General features: G+C 37.6%; 1 protein-coding gene across 1 annotated transcript; it reads right to left on the bottom strand.

Annotated features, from left to right (window-relative positions):
- Positions 1 to 938: 938 nt before the first annotated feature.
- On the bottom strand, positions 939 to 2,132 carry LOC139875307 (uncharacterized). Its single transcript, XM_071862649.1, has one exon. It carries the CDS (start codon positions 2,130 to 2,132, stop codon positions 939 to 941), a length of 1,194 nt encoding a protein of 397 aa, XP_071718750.1.
- Between the last annotated feature and the right edge of the window lie 19,909 nt (positions 2,133 to 22,041).

Below are 22,041 nucleotides of genomic sequence, written 5' to 3' on the forward strand. Positions count from 1 at the left end.
TTAGCTAAAATCAACTGCTATCTTTTATCCAGGCAATTTAACTAAAAGACAATTATCCACTTGATCTTCAATTCGTTAATCAGCAAAAATACGACACTAGGTTAACTTACACCTTCTACTCCTTAGAAAGTAAAAGTTAATTTAGGCCCCGCAAAATATAAATAAACAAAACCACTATGTGCTACCTTGATCATCTGACTCAGACGTCCTGCGGCCTAACGACACCGCACGAATAAAACCGTCCATTTTGGCCATATCTTTGTTGTCACATCAGTCTTGCTGTCAGCTGGCCTCATTGCTACGTAACTCCAAATCATTTAATTGTAAGTCCAGTGGCTTGACTTTTTGTCATAGTGGCTTGCGATTTGTTGTTTCTTTTCAGCTTGCCGGATATGTGCTATTGTTCGCCGTTCTTCCAGAGCATCTAAGTTTTCTCGTAATGCGTCATCGTTTTATTGCTCATAGAATGCTATTATTCGATCGCTTGGGACAAGTACTTCAGCCGGTATAACCGTTTTGGTTCCGTACACCAGGCTGAAAGGTGTTTCGTTCGTACTATCCTTCGGTGTTGTCCGATGTGCCCATAGTACGTGTTGAAGTTTATCCACCCATCCTTGTCGGTGTTTACCTAGTCTTACTTTTATGTCAGCCACGATGTCTCTATTAGTGACCTCGACTTGTCCGTTGGCCTGGGGGTAGGCCATGGAGGTAAATGACTATTGAATGTCCATGTCTACGCACCAGTCTTTAAATGGATTATGTGCGAACTGCGTGCCATTGTCGCTGACTATCTCTCGCGGTAAGCCGAAACGACAAACAATGTCCTCCCACACAAAGGTTAAGATTTTCCTTCCCGTAATCGTGCTTAACGGTTTTGCCTCAACCCACTTAGTAAAGCAGTCGATTGCGACTACTAAGAATTTAACGTTACCGACACTTCATGGGAATGGGCCGACGATATCGAACCCCCATTTGCAGAACGGCCAAGCGGCGTGTATTGGAATCATGTTTCGACGAGGAGATCTGTTCACGGGAGCGTGTATTTGACATGCTTTGCAGTTTACGTTAGGGTCATACGTATCCCGGTACATGTGTGGCCAGAAATAACCCATTCTCTTGATCCTGCTAACTATCGTTTGGTAGCTGGAGTGCGTTGAGCAGGCTCCCTCATGCATTTCTCGTATTATCTCTTTGGCCTGTGTCGGGCCAACGCATCGTAAGTAAGGTTCTGTGAACGATTTCCTGTACAGGATGCCGTTTTTGAAATAATACATTGGTGCCCGCATTAGTATCCTCCGAGCTTGTAATTTGTCTTCCGGGAGGGTACCATCAGCAAGGTATTTAATGAAGGGTGTCATCCAACATTCTTCTTCTGTTGTGATTGTCGCCATGAGGGTATCCTCTTCAGTTGACTTTCTTTCCAGAACTTCAACCATAACCTTTTTGGTAAAGTGATTGTATAGCAAAGAGGCAAGCTTGCTCAGAGCATCTGCTTTCTTGTTACGATTTTGGGGTATTTGTTTTATTTCGAATGCCGCGAAGGTGTTGGTTAGTGCCTTCGTAAGTTCTAGGTATTTTTGCATCGATGTATCTCTTGCTTCGAAGCTGCCGTTTAACTGGCTTGCTACCAGTTGGGAGTCTACATAAGCTGTGAGCTGTCGCACATCAATACTTTTAGTCAAGCGTAATCCGACTATTAGTGCTTCGTACTCGACCTCATTGTTTGAGGCGGCGCACTTCAACCGGATAGCGTAAGTTATTTCCTCTCCGTTTAGGGAAACGAGGAGTATGCCTATGCCATCCCCTTCCTCACTTGACGCCCTGTCCGTATATAGTTCCCAAAATTCATCCATCTCTCTCCTTGTAACTATGGTTTCTCCTTGTTTGATCATGTTGGAAGGGAGCTCTACCAGGAAGTCTGCTATGACTTGGCCCTTGACCGAATGTCTCGGGAGGAAAGTGATTTCATGCTCTCCGAGTTCTATTGCCCATTTCGCCACTCTTTCGGAGATTTCTGGCCTGGTCAGGACGTGTTTGATTGGTTGGTCTGTAAAAACTTGTATCGGATGTGCTTGGAAATATCGCCGTAGCCGTCTGGCTGTGTGTACTAAAGCGTAAATTAGTTTTTCCATGGTCGGGTAGTTTACTTCCCCGTTTTACAATACTTTGCTTACAAAGTACACCAGCATTTGAGTTTTACCCCTACCAGCAATTAGGACTGAGCTGATTGCCTCAGAGAAGGCAGCAAGGTATACCGTGAGGGTTTCACCCGGTATTGGTGCCGTTAATGCTGGAAGCTCTTTTAAGAATGCCTTCACATCTTGGAAGGCCCTCTCGGCCTCATCCGTCCATATGAAATCTTTTTTGCTCAGATAACCCTTTAACGTCTGGAAAAAGGGGAGAGCCTTGTCGGCGGCTCGTGACAGGAACCTTGTGAGTGCCGCTAGTTTTTCGTTTAGGCTTTGCACATCCTTTTTACTCCTGGGTGACTGCATGTCTTCGCTTGCTTGGATTTTCTTCGGGTTTGCCTTGATTCCTCTCGGAGTGATCATGAAACCCAAGAAACGGCCTTCTTCCATTCCGAAAGAGCATTTTGACGGGTTTAGCTTCATATTGATTTTGCGTAGCGAATCGAACGTTTCAATGATGTCTAAAATCATTTGTTCTTCTGTTTTGCTCTTGATGACGATGTTGTCAATGTACGCTTTGATATTTTGTCCGATTTGGTCCTGGAATGCTTTATCGATTAGCTGTTGGTATGTTGCTCCGACATTCTTTAGCCCAAATGGCATTTTGGTATAGCAAAAGATGCCTTTGTTCGTGAAGAATGCGGTTTTTTCTTCGTCAATTTCTGCCATTGGGATTTGTTGGTAACCCCTGTATGCATCCAGGAAGCTTAGAAACTGGAAACCTGAGAGGGACTTGACTTTCCAGTCGATTTTTAGCAAGGGGTAATTGTCTTTTGGGCATACTTTGTTATGTCTTTGTAGTCGACACACATGCGCCAAGATCCGTCTGCCTTCTTTACCATCACGGGGTTCACCACCCATGTTTGATATTTTACTTTCTTCATTATGCCGGCGTCAACTAGTCATTGTACCTCGTTATCCAGGAATTCGCTCCGTTCTAACGCCATTGCTCTTTTCTTCTGGACGACCGGTGTGATATTCGGGTTTACGTTTGGCCGATGTTGTGCTATTTCCCGTGGGACACCCGTCATGTCGGATGGTTCCCAGATGAAGATGTCGATACTTGCTGCTAGGAGTTTGCAGAGCATATCCTTTGCGTTGGTGCTCAAGGTAGTGCTAATCTAGATCCGTTGGTCCGGATGCTTGGGATTTGAGGATACGTAGCCGTTGTCATGGACTACAATATCGCTAGCTCCTTTGAATATTTGCATGCATTCAATTGGTTCCATTTCTTGCGTCCGGATTATGGCGACTCCTGATGGGGTCGGGAACTTCAGCATGCCATGTACTGTAGACACAATTGCACCAAATTTCTGCATGGCATTACGTCCCAGGATAATGTTATACCGTGAGTCTGTTTTGACTATGGAGAATTCGATGTCTTCCGCACTTTGGAAAGGTAGTGTTCCTAAAACGACCTCCAGGGTGAGGGAGCCCACCGGCCAAGTTGCAGCACTATTGAATCCTGCCAATGGTGAAGTTGCCGCTTTCTTCTGCCGCCTGATGTTTTCTGGTAGCTGCAGAAAACAATGTTCAAACATGACCTATGCCCCTGCACCGGTGTCGGTGTATATTCGCCCAATTTGGCAATTGGAGATATGTGCTCGTATGATAACAGGGTCTAAGGATGGGCTATTATTAAATAATGAGGGGAAGATGATGCTTTCTTGTTTCCATTCATCTAACACCCCTGATTTTGGCCGCTGTCCCACGACCCATGAGTGAATCATATGGACATCGGCGTCGTTGGTGCTATATATGCTTGTTTTTTCATTTTCCAGCTCATCGTGGTGAGTTGTGATTAATTTTGTACCTTTAGATAGCGCCATTTGATCAACCCAAAATCGTTAAGTGTGATTAGATTTCGGGTTTGAGTGCTTAATTTGGGAAAAATAGTAGGTTGATTGTTTTAACTCCAATAATTGTGCAAACTCCAATTTGGAATCTGGATTCCAAGGGCGTAAAACAATCAATTGAATTAACCTTATTTGATCGAAATCGAATAAGTTAATATCTTAGTATGAATTGAATCCGACGATGATCGGAATACTGATCAGAATTAAGTTAACGACTGGAGTAATGCTACCGTAATTGATTTGGGCAGAGTAACGTTAATGCATCCAGTGTTGTCTTGCAAATGAAGGATCTTGTTTGTGTATTTATAGATGTTATGGAGGGAATGATGACGTGGCACATGTCCCTTTCATGATTGTAATGAACTTTTTCAATCCCGAGGGGTGACATGGCACTTGTCCTTTTCATGGGAATAACAGATCCTAACGAATTTCCCTAGATTCGCGGGCTGACGTGGCACGCAACTTGCTTGCATGCTTGTTCCGTTATCAGGTGATCGTTTCGGGATGGAGTGTCTGCTCCGGGACAATGCACTTTCTCCGAGACGACGTGCTTGTCATCGGAGGGTATCTTTATGCCAGTTTGGAATACCGTGATGGTACTGACGGCAGGCCAATTCCGGTTAAGGCATCACGGTGCTCTTAGTTTAGCCGGGAAGGTTTCGCTCTCTACTTGTTCCTGAAGGTATTCCATATGCCCGAGAGACATAAGTGATTAATGTGGCCAATAGGTTATGATCCAAGTCGGGTCATACCCAATAACAAGCCGACAACACCTAAATAGTATTTGTTTTAATGAATGGATTTTAAAATAAATACTAGACACTTTGACTTTAGAAATTGGTTTTCTAAAGATAATATGCTTGAATAATTATTTGGATAATTATAAATGCAAGTGTGATAATTTTATAAAATGGTTATAAAATTAAGTATATGTGCAAGTAACAAATGGACAACTTATAAATGGCTTATAAGTTTTATAATTTACAAGTAAATATATTTATATTTACTTATCTTTATAATGGGTTTTATAAAGAATTAAGTGTAAGTATCAAATGGGATTTTCCTCCACAAATTAATCTTATTAATTTGAATTATAAAGGAAAAATGCAATATTTTCTACCCAATAGATGGGGTGGCGGTTTGTAGGCTCCAAGAAAAGCCACCCCATGCTTGTCTTGGTCATTGAAATATCTCCATTTGATACCACACCTTTGGCACTTTTCTCACACATCATTACTTGCAATTTTGAACAACCAAAAATTCTCCTCCTCACCCATTTCTTGGCCGAAATTTTGGAGAGGACAAAAGGGTTCTTCAAGTTTGATTTCAAGCTTATTTTGGTGAAAAAATCCTAACTACATACAAGGGTGTTGTTGTTCTAAGGCTTGTGGGTATTATCTCTTGAGGTTTCAAGTTAGAAACTTGCTTTTCACCATCATCATCTTCTTCCTTGTTCTTCACCTCCTTTTGGAGTAGGTATAACCTTTCACTAGCTTCTATTTACATTTAAGTGTATTTTCAAGACTAGATCTTTAATGGAATTCTTGTTTTAAAAGGTTAAAACTTTGCATGCATAAACTTGTAAAATGCTTCCGCTTTATACACATATATACACGAATATATATACATATACAAATGGGTTTTGTGACTTGTTTATGTGAAGAATTCCATCAATGGTATCTAGAGCCAAAGTCTTGTTAATATGCTTCTTGTTTTGGCTAGTAAACTCACTTTCTTTACAATCTACCAACATGCATGAAAGTAGAATGAAAAAATTTTGAGTTTTGGTGGGGATGATGGCTTGGCCGAATTATTTGGGGTTCCAAAAGTGGGTTTGGACTTCAAATTTGGCCAAGATTATTGTTATGTTGTTGTTCACAATCGAGCCTAGACCATGTGGTTGTATGTTTGGTTGATTTGGTTGAAATATTCATTCATATGATTTGTAATAATTTTGTAATTTTGGTTTGTAATAAGTTGTATGTAATCTTGTAATTTTTCCATGTAATTTGTTCTATTTTGGTTTGTAAAATAGAATAGGTTGTTATTTCATTTTCTAGAAAAATTGTATTAGGATATGATTTTGTAAAATGAAAGTGAAGATTCATGAAGAAGATTACAAGATGGAGCTTATGAAGTTACAAGATTTAGTGGGAGATTTTGGTTAAAAATCTCTTACTTTGGTTAACCCCTTAGGTGACATTTGTTTTTTTTTGGCTAAACAAATGTCCACCAAAATGGCTCTTGATTGTGAACACCTTGTTATGCATGTTTATGTATGTTTGTATGGTTGGTTGCTACAAGATCATCACATGTTTACCACTTGCATAATACATTATAATTGGTTATAATAAAACATAACAAAATGACACTAATAATTGGTTATTAGACCTAAATAAAATGGTTTATTTAAAAAGCAATGAAATGGTAATTGGTTTACTAAAAGGACATGAAAATGGGTTTTTCATAAAAATACTACACACCAAATGCATGTTGGTGTATAGCACTTTGTTTTCTAAACTAGAATATAGAAAACCTAAAATCCCTTTACTATAACAAGGCAAACAAGTTAAACGCCATCCTTTTGTGGAAACACTTAGACATATTAGGAATCTCTTGATGGGATAAAGGTCACCTAACCGTCATGAGTGAACTAATGTGAATAAGGTACACTTCGCATACATGTGGGATAAAGGTCACCTAACCACTTGTATGTTAAGTCTACATGTCTACACAAGTAGGACGACTTGATTTGGGAATCATGAACTTAGGGTCACCGAAGCATGAGGAATAAATAGGCGTTGATGGGATTAATATGCCATGCAAAAGGATTGCATGATCCCATAACTTAGAAGTTGCAAAAGGATTGCAATTGTCATTAAGACTACCTAGCTAAATCAAATGACGGGATAAAGGTCACCTAACCGAAATTTGATTTACCGTTGGATTCTAATATTTAATAAAACAAATTAAAAGGGTATTGTTTATTAAATTTGAAATCAATACTTAAAAGAACTTTGTTGAATTTTGTAGATGGCCGCTAATAACAACAACAACATGAACAACGCACCACTTAACTTTAACAACCTATCGTTACGGTCTCTCCTCGAGAAAGACAAACTCAACCATACAAACTTTATGGATTGGTTCTGCAATCTTCGGATTGTCCTCAAACAAGAGGATAAAATGTATGTGCTTGAGGACCCCATTCCCGATCAACCGGATGAGAGTGATGTGGAGGCAATGGCCTCTTACGATAAGTATTGCCACGACTCCCTTCAAGTCTCATGCTTAATGCTTGGGACTATGATACCCGAACTCCAAAAGGATTTCGAGCATCATAGCGCATACGACATGATAACACAATTGAAGGAGATGTTTCTCCAACAAGCACGTGTTGAGCGTTTCGAAACGGTTCGGGCGCTTCATGCTTGTCGTATGGACGACACCCAATCGGTTTCATCTTATGTACTTAAGATGAAAAGCCTTATCGATCGTGCTAACCGTCTTAACCTTAAAATATCTAATGAGTTAGCCACCGATCTTATCCTTAACTCCCTATCAAAGAGGTTTGATCAATTTGTAATTAATTACAACATGAATGGGATGGATAAGAGTATAGGTGAGCTTCATGGTATGCTTAGGACGGCGGAAACAAGCATGGGTAAAAGGGCTTTACCCGTGTTAGCAATCGATCAAGGTGGGTCTAAAGGTAACACCTCTAAGCCAAAAGTGGCTAAGAGAAAAGGACCCGCCCATCAAGGCAAAGGGAAGGGGAAGATGGTTACCCCAACCATCAACAAGGCTAAGAAGCAAAAGGTAGCCGAGAAGGCAAACCCCAAGGAAGACCCATGTTTCGGTTGCGGTGAGATGGGTCATTGGAAACGAAACTGTCCGGTCTATCTTAAAGAGTTGAAGGACAAGAGGGATGCAGGGCAAACCTCAGGTAATATATATATGGTATATATAGAGCTTAGTATTACTTCTTCTAATACATGGGTATTAGACACGGGATGTGGAACTCATATTTGCAATTCTTTGCAGGGGTTCAGAAGAAGTGATCATAAAGCGGGAACATCAAGTCTCTATATGGGCAATGGTGCAAAGGTGCATGTTAAAGCTCAAGGAGAATTTGTTTTGAAGCTTCCAAGTGGATTGGAGCTTATTTTAGAAAATGTTTTGTATGCACCGGATTTATGTCGAAACATTATTTCTATTTCTCGCTTAAAACAATGTGGTTACGTTGTTAATTTTATTGATGATGACATTCATATTTCTAAAAATAATGTATTCTATTTCAAGGCTTCGCCTACAAATGGAATTTATGAATTGGTTCATGATGACGCATCATCGAGCTCTATATACCATACTAGCACCAAGAAACTCAAAAGGGATTTGAGTGATTCCTATTTATGGCATTGTCGCCTTGGACATATAAACAAGAACCGAATGCATACACTTTAAAGAAATGGACTTTTGAAATCAAATGAAATGGATTTGTTTGATGTATGTGAATCTTGTTTACAAGGCAAGATGACTAAAGCACCTTTCAAAGGCACTTATGAAAGGGCTAAAGATTTATTGGGTTTAATACATTCGGATGTATGTGGACCCTTTAAACCCATGACTAGGAATGGTGAAAGATACTTTGTTACTTTCATTGATGACTTTAGTCGTTTCGGATATGTCTACTTATTAAGACACAAGGACGAAACGTTTGAAGCATTCAAAGAATACCAAAACGAAGTACAAAATCAACTCAATAAGACAATTAAGGTACTTCGTACCGATAGAGGAGGTGAATACCTAAGCGATGCCTTCCAAGATCATCTTAGGAGTTGTGGGATTATATCACAACTTACTCCACCCGGAACACCCCAACTTAATGGAGTTTTCGAAAGGAGGAACCGAACCCTAATGGATATGGTTCGATCTATGATGGCTAGAAGCTCGTTACCTCTATCATTTTGGGGTTATTGTATATGCTCCGCGTCTCGTATTTTAAATATAGCCCCAACCAAGAAAGTGGAACGAACTCCTCATGAGATGTGGTTTGGAAAACCTCCTTCTCTTTCATACTTGAAAGTATGGGGATGTGAAGCTTATCCTAAGCGTTATGTAGCAAATAAGCTACATGCTCGATCCACAAAGTGTATCTTCATAGGATATCCCAAAGATGACATGGGATATTACTTCTATGATCCATCCGAGCAAACGGTATTTGTTGCTCGGAAAGCGGAATTCCTTGAAACCAAGTTCCTTATGGAAGGTGATGGTGAAAGGAAAATAGATCTTGTAGAGGTACAAGATCAAGCCGATGATACACAATTGGTTGTCACTAGCACTCAACATGAGGATGTTGAAAATGATCAAGAGGATGATCAAGGTACACAAGACGTTCGAAGATCTAGTAGGATTAGTAATCCTCCTGAGAGATATGGTTTTCTCGTGGATGGTTGCTATACGGTTGATTTGGATGAACCGGTAAACTACGAAGATGCTTTATCAAGGATTGATAAAGATAAATGGCAGGAAGCCATGAACGCCGAGATGCAATCCATGTATGACAACCAAGTTTGGGAACTTGTTGAGCAACCTCCTAGCTCTAAGCTAGTTGATTGCAAGTAGATTTTCAAGATGAAAACCGACATACATGGAAACTTGGATACATACAAAGCTAGACTTGTAGCAAAGGGTTTCACTCAAACTCAAGGGGTTGACTATGATGAAACCTTCTCGCCTGTGGCAATGCTAAAGTCTATTAGGATATTATTTGCCATCGCTGCTCATTATGATTACGAAATTTGGCAAATGGATGTCAAAACCGCTTTCCTAAATGGATATCTTGAGGAAGATGTCTATATGGTACAGCCCGAAGGTTTTGTTGATCCGAAAAATCCTAAAAAGGTATGCAAGTTAAAGAAATCAATCTACGGATTGAAACAAGTATCTAGAATGTGGAATCATTGTTTTAATGAAGAGGCAAAGAAATTTGGCTTCATTAAAAATGGTGATGAAGCTTGTGTATACAAGAAGGCTAGTGGGAGCTCTATAATGTTCCTTGTGCTATATGTGGATGATATATTATTATTTGGGAATGATATAACCACAATGCAAGAAGTCAAAAATTGGCTAAAGAGTTGCTTCTCCATTAAGGATCTTGGAGAAGCACAATACATATTGGGGATTGGAATCTATAGGAATAGATCCAAGAGATTGATAGGTTTAAGCCAAAGTACATACATTGATAAGGTCTTGAAAAGGTTCAAGATGGAAAACTCTAAGAAAGGTTTGGTACCTATTCAAAAGGGAACCGTTCTCAGTTCATCTCAGTGTCCTACCACAAAAGATGAACAAGAGAGAATGAAGAAAGTCCCATACGCATCTGCTATTGGTTCTATCATGTATGCAATGATATGTACTAGACCGGATGTGTCATGCGCTCTTAGCTTGACAAGTAGATACCAGAATAACCCAGGAAATAGTCATTGGACTGCGGTTAAATGTATATTGAAATACCTTAGAAGGACTAAGGATATGTTTCTTATATATGGGTCTGGTGAGGAGGAACTCGCTGTAAAAGGTTACGTGGACGCGAGTTTCCAAACTGATCGAGATGACTCTCGGTCACAATCCGGTTATGTATTCATGTTAAATGGTGGTGCGGTCTCTTGGAAGAGTGCGAAACAGGAAGTTGTTGCGTTATCCACTACAGAGTCGGAGTACATTGCCGCCTCATTGGCAGCTCAGGAAGCTGCATGGATGAAGAAATTCATCGACGACTTAGGAGTGGTCCCTTCCATTCAGGACCCTCTTGAGATCTTTTGTGACAACGAGGGTGCGATTGCTCAAATCAAGGAACCTCGTGCTCATCAAAAGACTCGTCACATTGAGCGGAGATTCAACTACATTAGGGATGAGGTTGAAAAAAGAAAGATATGTATTCACAAAGTTCACACAGATCAAAATGTTGCGGATCCACTCACGAAACTCTTACATGGGCCAAAACATGAGGGACATGTTTGTGCATTAGGGCTTCGATATTCTAGTGATTGGAATTGATCTACTTTATGTATTGTAACGGAACGAATTAATTCAAACTCATTAATATAATTGTGGTATTAATTTATTTATGAGTCATGTTCCAATTTTGCATATTTTATCCATGAATAAACTATTATTCAAAATTCCGTAGCTGATCACATTTGTGGGAACAAGTGTGAGGTCTAGACTATTATGAACTTGGATTGGTTAACATTCAAATGGTGAATGTGGGGCAAGGTTGCGACCAAGGTTCATAGATATTTGTGGGACACAAATATTGGAAGACCCGCTCTAAAGATTTACTATATGGAGCCTTTGTGGTTGATCACATGTAATCTTGAGTAAAGGAGAATATCATTATATCCTCTGACCTGAGACACATATTGGGTTCAGATATTCACCGAATATTGTGCCTTGATTCTTTCCTTCGCTATTCTGAAACATGGTAGTACATAAGGGAGGCTTCAGGTATGGTACGAAGTGTAGTGTCTAGGACGTACGTAGTCAAGATGGAATTTGTCCCTCTTATTCGTTGAGAGTCAGATGTCTAAGGCCTGACAAAGTTAAATCTATAAGAGAGTGATCATTCTATGTCTCTTGGATTTAACATGACATCTAGGACAAAAGGATATATTGAAAGATTCACCTAATCATATTCGAGATGGGAACTCGAAAGGGATGATGTTATTGAATGGCACTAAGTCATAACATGTTGGGGGTGATGGACGGTCGTTAGGTGGTATCTGTCACTTGCATTAATTCCTTATGTTTCTCGTGCAAGTGGGAGATTGAAGGTATTCCATATGCCCGAGAGACATAAGTGATTAATGTGGCCAATAGGTTATGATCCAAGTCGGGTCATACCCAATAACAAGCCGACAACACCTAAATAGTATTTGTTTTAATGAATGGATTTTAAAATAAATACTAGACACTTTGACTTTAGAAATTGGTTTTCTAAAGATAATATGCTTGAATAATTATTTGGATAATTATAAATGCAAGTGTGATAATTTTATAAAATGGTTATAAAATTAAGTATATGTGCAAGTAACAAATGGACAACTTATAAATGGCTTATAAGTTTTATAATTTACAAGTAAATATATTTATATTTACTTATCTTTATAATGGGTTTTATAAAGAATTAAGTGTAAGTATCAAATGGGATTTTCCTCCACAAATTAATCTTATTAATTTGAATTATAAAGGAAAAATGCAATATTTTCTACCCAATAGATGGGGTGGCGGTTTGTAGGCTCCAAGAAAAGCCACCCCATGCTTGTCTTGGTCATTGAAATATCTCCATTTGATACCACACCTTTGGCACTTTTCTCACACATCATTACTTGCAATTTTGAACAACCAAAAATTCTCCTCCTCACCCATTTCTTGGCCGAAATTTTGGAGAGGACAAAAGGGTTCTTCAAGTTTGATTTCAAGCTTATTTTGGTGAAAAAATCCTAACTACATACAAGGGTGTTGTTGTTCTAAGGCTTGTGGGTATTATCTCTTGAGGTTTCAAGTTAGAAACTTGCTTTTCACCATCATCATCTTCTTCCTTGTTCTTCACCTCCTTTTGGAGTAGGTATAACCTTTCACTAGCTTCTATTTACATTTAAGTGTATTTTCAAGACTAGATCTTTAATGGAATTCTTGTTTTAAAAGGTTAAAACTTTGCATGCATAAACTTGTAAAATGCTTCCGCTTTATACACATATATACACGAATATATATACATATACAAATGGGTTTTGTGACTTGTTTATGTGAAGAATTCCATCAGTTCCAAGTGTTTCTTCACAGTTATAGTTATCATGACTGGCTGTACAATGCCGGTTATGTGCATGTCATCCGGGTTCTCAGTCTTGCCATCCATCCGGCATGGTAAAGTTTCCAGGATGACGTCAGACAGATGTCGAGAAAGGGGCCTGTATTCCGGGTCGTGCAGTGCCTGGTAAGATCCTTGCCGGGATGCTTGCCTATTTTGATACGGATCATTATGCGTATCATTATACCTCGTTTTGGATCGAGATGCTCGTTTCACTTCTAGATTTTTGGGTGCCTTAACAGAAACTTTGGGAACAAAATTATTCATGAGCACCGCGTATCATCCACACACCAACAAACAAAACAGACGTACGATTCAAACCTTGGAAGATATATTATGAACTTGTATTTTTGCCTTTCGCCGTTTCCTCTTACAATGATAGTTATCACTCGAGTATTAACGCCGAACCTTTCGAAGCTTTATATAGCCACAAATGTCGTTCTCTTATTTGTTGGACTGAAGTATGTGACAAGCAAATCACCGGACCCGAACTCATTAATGAAACAACCGAGAAGATCGGTCAAATTCAAGAAAGGCTCAAGACGGCCTGTAGTCTCCAAAAGATCTATGCCGACGTTAGATGTAACCTCTCGAATTCCAAGTGGGTGATCGCGTAATGTTAAAAGTCGCACCTTTGAAAGGTGTAATCCATTTCAGAAAATGTGGAAAGCTAAATCCGCGATATATTGGTCCTTTTAAAATCTTGGAGCGTATTGGACCCGTTGCTTACCGTTTAGATCTTCCGACTCAATTGAGCTCCGTTCATCCTACTTTCCATGTATCAAACTTGAAGAAGTGCCTTGCCGAACAAGAACTCGTCATCCCTCTCGAGGAGCTTACTATTGATTTTCACTTCGTGGAAGAACCGGTTGAAATTGTGGACCACTCCGTCAAGAAGCTAAAACAAAGTACAATCCCGATTGTCAAGGTTCGTTGGAATGCCAAAAGAGGACCCGAGATTACATGGGAAAGACAAGATCAAATGAAAAGGAAGTACCCTCACTTATTCGTAGAATTGACAACGCAAGGTCTCGAGGAAGAAACAACGACTACTACTTCCAACCAAATTTCGGGACGAATTTTCTTTTAAGGTGTAGGTAATGTAATAACCCGCCTTTTTCTGTTAATTTATTTTAATGCCCGTCTCTTTCTTTTTTTTAAATAATATTTTTCGTTATCTAAATTCGTATCTTCCATTAATTAGCGTTTTCAATATTTCCGTTATTTAATTATAACATCTTCCGTTAGATTGCGTATTTAAAATAATTCGTATGGTTAATTCACGCACCCGCTTTTAAACTCGAGGGATTATTGTTGCCAAAGGACCAAAGTGGTAACTAGGTCTAATGGTCAAACCCTCTTCCCCACCATTCATTTCTACCTCCCCATTTTTGATACTTCTGTCTTTTTCTTCATTTCTTCATAATCAAAGATTCATCATCCATTTCAAATCTAGCAAGCTAACATCAAAACAAATAACATATTTGTGATCTACTACTCAAGACCTTTAATTTGGTACCAATCTTATTACTTGGGGTAAGCTTTTCAAAAATCTCTAATTTCAATAATTAGACCTTTAAACTTATAAGTGTATTAATTAGTGTCTATGGCTCATTGTGATGTCGTGTATGTAATTTGTATGCTCGATCTTGTTATTTTGCATAACTAGCATGAACTTGGAAAAAGGGTTTATTTAATTCTTGATTTGGGTTAATGAAATGTTGTTATATGTTAAAGTTCATGTATTAAATGTGTTACTAGCATCATTAGCTTCAATTTGATGTGTAGGTTGACTTGGAAAACTTCACTAACATGATAATTGATTTTGTGATTTTTGGTTATGGTTTGATAGACTTAAATATGAAATTTTGACGCATTGAATGCTATGAAATGTTGTTGGTAAGTGTTTAGTTGCAATGTATGTTTAATTAACTTCGAAATGGCATATCGTATATGTAAATTGGATTCCCAAATCATCTTATGCGTTTATGGACTTGAAACATTGGATGATGAACTTTCAATGATCATTCAATGTGTATTTGATTGTTACAAAAGATGGAATTGATTGATGATATGCATATAGTTTTGTTCAATGATGGAATTGATTGATGATATGAATCTAGTTGTGTTCCTTGTTAAAATACCTTTCCAACGATGTATGATATGCGTTTTTAGCGTTTTCGGATCATTAGTTATGGATGAAAGAAGTTTGGCTAGACACTTAGAAAAATTCAGAATTTCAGCACCTTGAGGACCCAAGTTACGGGCGTAACCCAGGCCATTACGGGCGTAACCCAGGCCATTGCAGGCGTAACATTATGGGCTGTTCAAAATTGTTTTGTGTTTTTCCGTTTTCATTCCCGCTTACTCGCAACTCCGATTAACATGAAACTTGGCCAACATACTTATATATGACTACTTATTTATGGACAATAGTCGGATACCCGACCCGACCCCGTTGACTTTGACTTTAACCAAGTTTGACTTTTAGTCAAACTTAACCAAATACTTACGTAATCGTTCTAACCTTCTTTTATACTTGTATCTTGCATGAAACTTGACAACTTGACTCACATGCTATATAATCGAGTCGTAACGAGCCATAGGACTAATTGAACACATTTCGACCGACCTTGTTTCTTACCCGGTATTGATACAACTTACTTGTTTAGGTCAACACTAAAAAACTTTCATTTCACAACGTTTAAAATGAAGTAATTTGGCGTACAACTACGGTGAGATCATAGTCCCACTTTTTCAACAACTTATACTCTTTTAAATTATGGGATGAGAAACATATACGTTTTATACTTTTACGCTTTGAACACAAGTACGAAAACAAACATTCTACGTATGATTTAGAACAAAAAGCCTCAATTCAATCATCATTAGTTATACTTGTAGGGTGTAAGCGTGAACTTATGTTGTGTGGATCCATACGGGTTTGACGAACCCTCATTCAGACGGCTCGCTACCGTCGGCGGATGAAATATATTTTTGGGTATAGTGTAGGTTCTAACACTATAAACGGGGTTCGTATACAGTTAATGAAATGTCCCGTTCTTATTGATTAAAAACGTTCCATATTAATTGATTTCGTTGCGAGGTTTTGACCTCTATATGAAACGTTTTTCAAAGACTGCATTCATTTTTAAAACAAACCATAAACTTTATTTCATAAATAAAGGTTTAAAAAGCTTTACGTAGATTAAATGATAATCTAAAGTATCCTGTTTACACACGACCATTACATAATGGTTTACAATACAAATATGTTACATCGAAATCAGTTTCTTGAATGCAGTTTTTACACAATATCATACAAACATGGACTCCAAATCTTGTCCTTATTTTAGTATGCAACAGCGGAAGCTCTTAGTATTCACCTGAGAATAAACATGCTTTAAACGTCAACAAAAATGTTGGTGAGTTATAGGTTTAACCTATATATATCAAATCGTAACAATAGACCACAAGATTTCATATTTCAATACACATCCCATACATAGAGATAAAAATCATTCATATGGTGAACACCTGGTAACCGACATTAACAAGATGCATATATAAGAATATCCCCATCATTCCGGGACACCCTTCGGATATGATATAAATTTCGAAGTACTAAAGCATCCGGTACTTTGGATGGGGTTTGTTAGGGCAAATAGATCTATCTTTAGGATTCGCGTCAATTAGGGTGTCTGTTCCCTAATTCTTAGATTACCAGACTTAATAAAAAGGGGCATATTCGATTTCGATAATTCAACCATAGAATGTAGTTTCACGTACTTGTGTCTATTTTGTAAATCATTTATAAAACCTGCATGTATTCTCATCCCAAAAATATTAGATTTTAAAAGTGGGACTATAACTCACTTTCACAGATTTTTACTTCGTCGGGAAGTAAGACTTGGCCACTGGTTGATTCACGAACCTATAACAATATATACATATATATCAAAGTATGTTCAAAATATATTTACAACACTTTTAATATATTTTGATGTTTTAAGTTTATTAAGTCAGATGTCCTCGTTAGTAACCTACAAATAGTTGTCCATAGTTAGATGTACAGAAATAAATTGATAAATATTATCTTGAATCAATCCACGACCCAGTGTATACGTATCTCAGTATTGATCACAACTCAAACTATATATATTTTGGAATCAACCTCAACCCTGTATAGCTAACTCCAACATTCACATATAGAGTGTCTATGGTTGTTCTGAAATATATATAGATGTGTCGACATGATAGGTCGAAACATTGTATACGTGTCTATGGTATCTCAAGATTACATAATATACAATACAAGTTGATTAAGTTATGGTTGGAATAGATTTGTTACCAATTTTCACGTAGCTAAAATGAGAAAAATTATCCAATCTTGTTTTACCCATAACTTCTTCATTTTAAATCCGTTTTGAGTGAATCAAATTGCTATGGTTTCATATTGAACTATATTTTATGAATCTAAACAGAAAAAGTATAGGTTTATAGTCGGAAAAATAAGTTACAAGTCATTTTTGTAAAGGTAGTCATTTCAGTCGAAAGAACGACGTCTAGATGACCATTTTAGAAAACATACTTCCACTTTGAGTTTAACCATAATTTTTGGATATAGTTTCATGTTCATAATAAAAATCATTTTCTCAGAATAACAACTTTTAAATCAAAGTTTGTCATAGTTTTTAATTAACTAACCCAAAACAGCCCGCGGTGTTACTACGACGTCGTAAATCCGGTTTTACGGTGTTTTTCGTGTTTCCAGGTTTTAAATCATTAAGTTAGCATATCATATAGATATAGAACATGCGTTTAGTTGATTTTAAAAGTCAAGTTAGAAGGATTAACTTTTATTTGCGAACAAGTTTAGAATTAACTAAACTATGTTCTAGTGATTACAAGTTTAAACCTTCGAATAAGATAGCTTTATATGTATGAATCGAATGATGTTATGAACATCATTACTACCTCAAGTTCCTTGGATAAACCTACTGGAAATGATAAAAATAGATCTAGCTTCAAAGGATCCTTGGATGGCTTGAATGTTCTTGAAGCAGAATCATGACACGAAAACAATTTCAAGTAAGATTTCCACTCGAAATAAGATTGTTATAGTTATAGAAATTGAATTAAAGTTTGAATATGATTATTACCTTGTATTAGAAAGATAACCTACTGTAAGTAACAAAGGTTTCTTGATCTTGGATGATTACTTGGAATGGATTTAGAAAACTTGGAAGGAAACTTGCAATCTTGGAAGTATTCTTGATTTTATGAAACTAGAACTTTTGGAATTTATGAAGAACACTTAGAACTTGAAGATAGAACTTGAGAGAGATCAATTAGATGAAGAAAATTGAAGAATGAAAGTGTTTGTAGGTGTTTTTGGTCGTTGGTGTATGGATTAGATATAAAGGATATGTAATTTTGTTTTCATGTAAATAAGTCATGAATGATTACTCATATTTTTGTAATTTTATGAGATATTTCATGCTAGTTGCCAAATGATGGTTCCCACATGTGTTAGGTAACTCACATGGGCTGCTAAGAGCTGATCATTGGAGTGTATATACCAATAGTACATACATCTAAAAGCTGTGTATTGTACGAGTACGAATACGGGTGCATACGAGTAGAATTGTTGATGAAACTGAACGAGGATGTAATTGTAAGCATTTTTGTTAAGTAGAAGTATTTTGATAAGTGTATTGAAGTCTTTCAAAAGTGTATGAATACATATTAAAAAACTACATGTATATACATTTTAACTGAGTCGTTAAGTCATCGTTAGTCGTTACATGTAAATGTTGTTTTGAAACCTTTAGGTAAACGATCTTGTTGAATGTTGTTAACCCATTGTTTATTATAACAAATGAGATGTTAAATTGTTATATTATCATGATATTATGATATATAATATATCTTAGTATGATGTATATACAGTTAAATGTCGTTACAACGATAATCGTTACATATATGTCTCGTTTTAAAATCATTAAGTTAGTATTCTTATTTTTACATATGTATTTCATTGTTAATACACTTAATAATATATTTACTTATCATTTAAAATAATTAATCAAGTGTATCAATATCTTAATATGATTCATATGTACCTAGTAAGACGTTGTTATAACGATAATCGTTATATATATCGTTTTCGAGTTTCTTAAATTAATAGTCTCATTTTTATGTATATAACTCATTGTTAAAATAACTAATGAGATACATACTTATAATAAAATCATGTTAACTATATATATAACCATATATATGTCATCGTATAGTTTTTACAAGTTTTAACGTTCGTGAATTACCGGTCAACTTGGGTGGTCAATTGTCTATATGAAACCTATTTCAATTAATTAAGTCTTAACAAGTTTGATTGCTTAACATGTTGGAAACACTTAATCATGTAAATAACAATTTCATTTAATATATATATAAACATGAAAAAGTTCGGGTCACTACAGTACCTACCCGTTAAATAAATTTCGTCCCGAAATTTTAAGCAGTTGGAGGTGTTGACGTATCTTCTGGAAATAAATGCGGGTATTTCTTCTTCATCCGATCTTCATGCTCCAAGGTGAACTCGGGTCCTCTACGAGCATTCCATCGAACCTTAACAATCGGTATCTTGTTTTGTTTAAGTCTCTTAACCTCACGATCCATTATTTCGACGGGTTCTTCAATGAATTGAAGTTTTTCATTGATTTGGATTTCGTCCAACGGAATAGTGAGATCTTCTTTAGCAAAACATTTCTTCAAATTTGAGACGTGGAAAGTGTTATGTACAGCCGCGAGTTGTTGAGGTAGCTCCAGTTGGTAAGCTACTGGTCCGACACGATCTATAATCTTGAATGGTCCAATGTACCTTGGATTTAGTTTCCCCCGTTTACCAAATCGAACAACGCCTTTCCAAGGTGAAACCTTAAGCATGACCATTTCTCCAATTTCAAACTCTATATCTTTTCTTTTACTGTCCGCGTAGCTCTTTTGTCGACTCTGGGCGGTTTTCAATCTTTGTTGAATTTGGATGATTTTCTCGGTAGTTTCTTGTATTATCTCCGGACCCGTAATCTGTCTATCCCCCACTTCACTCCAACAAATCGGAGACCTGCACTTTCTACCATAAAGTGCTTCAAACGGCGCCATCTCAATGCTTGAATGGTAGCTGTTGTTGTAGGAAAATTCTGCTAACGGTAGATGTCGATCCCAACTGTTTCCAAAATCAATAACACAAGCTCGTAGCATGTCTTCAAGTGTTTGTATCATCCTTTCGCTCTGCCCATCAGTTTGTGGATGATAGGCAGTACTCATGTCTAGACGAGTTCCCAATGCTTGCTGTAATGTCTGCCAGAATCTTGAAATAAATCTGCCATCCCTATCAGAGATAATAGAGATTGGTATTCCATGTCTGGAGAGGACTTCCTTCAAATACAGTCGTGCTAACTTCTCCATCTTGTCATCTTCTCTTATTGGCAGGAAGTGTGCTGACTTGGTGAGACGATCAACTATTACCCAAATAGTATCATAACCACTTGCAGTCCTTGGCAATTTAGTAATGAAATCCATGGTAATGTTTTCCCATTTCCATTCCGGGATTTCAGGTTGTTGTAGTAGACCTGATGGTTTCTGATGTTCAGCTTTGACCTTAGAACACGTCAAACATTCTCATATATATTTAGCAATATCGGCTTTTATACCTGGCCACCAAAAATGTTTCTTGAGATCCTTGTACATCTTCCCCGTTCCAGGATGTATTGAGTATCTGGTTTTATGAGCTTCTCTAAGTACCATTTCTCTCATATCTCCAAATTTTGGTACCCAAATTCTTTCAGCCCTATACCGGGTTCCATCTTCCCTAATATTAAGATGCTTCTCCGATCCTTTGGGTATTTCATCCTTTAAATTTCCCTCTTTTAAAACTCATTGTTGCGCCTCCTTTATTTGAGTAGTAAGGTTAGTGTGAATCATTATATTCATAGATTTTACTCGAATAGGTTCTCTGTCCTTCCTGCTCAAGGCGTCGGCTACCACATTTGCCTTCCCCGGGTGGTAACGAATCTCAAAGTCGTAATCATTCAACAATTCAATCCACCTACACTGCCTCATATTCAGTTGTTTCTGATTAAATATGTGTTGAAGACTTTTGTGGTCGGTATATATAATACTTTTGACCCCATATAAGTAGTGCCTCCAAGTCTTTAATGCAAAAACAACCGCGCCTAATTCCAAATCATGCGTCATATAATTTTGCTCGTGAATCTTCAATTGTCTAGACGCATAAGCAATCACCTTCGTTCGTTGCATTAATACACAACCGAGACCTTGCTTTGATGCGTCATAATAAATCACAAAATTATCATTCCCTTCAGGCAATGACAATATAGGTGCCGTAGTTAGCTTTTTCTTCAATAATTGAAACGCCTTCTCTTGTTCATCCTTCCATTCAAATTTCTTCCCTTTATGCGTTAATGCAGTCAAGGGTTTTGCTATTTTGGAGAAATCTTGGATGAATCTTCTGTAGTAACCAGCCAATCCTAAAAATTGACGTATATGCTTCGGAGTTTTTGGGGTTTCCCACTTTTCAGCGGTTTCGATCTTTACCGGGTCCACCTGGATACCTTCTTTGTTCACTATGTGACCGAGGAATTGAACTTCTTCCAACCAAAATGCACACTTTGAAAACTTAGCGTACAGTTTTTCTTTCCTCAATACTTCTAGCACTTTTCTCAAATGTTCTTCGTGCTCTTGATCATTCTTTGAGTAAATAAGTATGTCATCGATGAAAACAATGAAAAACTTGTCAAGATATGGCCCACACACCCAGTTCATAAGGTCCATGAACACAGCTGGTGCATTAGTTAAACCAAACGGCATGACCATAAACTCGTAATGACCATAACGCGTCCTAAAAGCAGTTTTTGGAATATCATCCTCCTTTACTCGCATTTGATGATATCCAGAACGTAAATCGATCTTTGAATAAACAGATGAGCCTTGTAGTTGATCAAATAAGTCGTCGATTCTCGGTAGTGGGTAGCGGTTCTTGATGGTAAGTTTGTTCAACTCTCGGTAGTCGATACACAACCTGAATGTACCATCTTTC

Source organism: Rutidosis leptorrhynchoides, chromosome 11, assembly GCF_046630445.1.
Source record: "Rutidosis leptorrhynchoides isolate AG116_Rl617_1_P2 chromosome 11, CSIRO_AGI_Rlap_v1, whole genome shotgun sequence".
Taxonomy (NCBI): domain Eukaryota; kingdom Viridiplantae; phylum Streptophyta; class Magnoliopsida; order Asterales; family Asteraceae; genus Rutidosis; species Rutidosis leptorrhynchoides.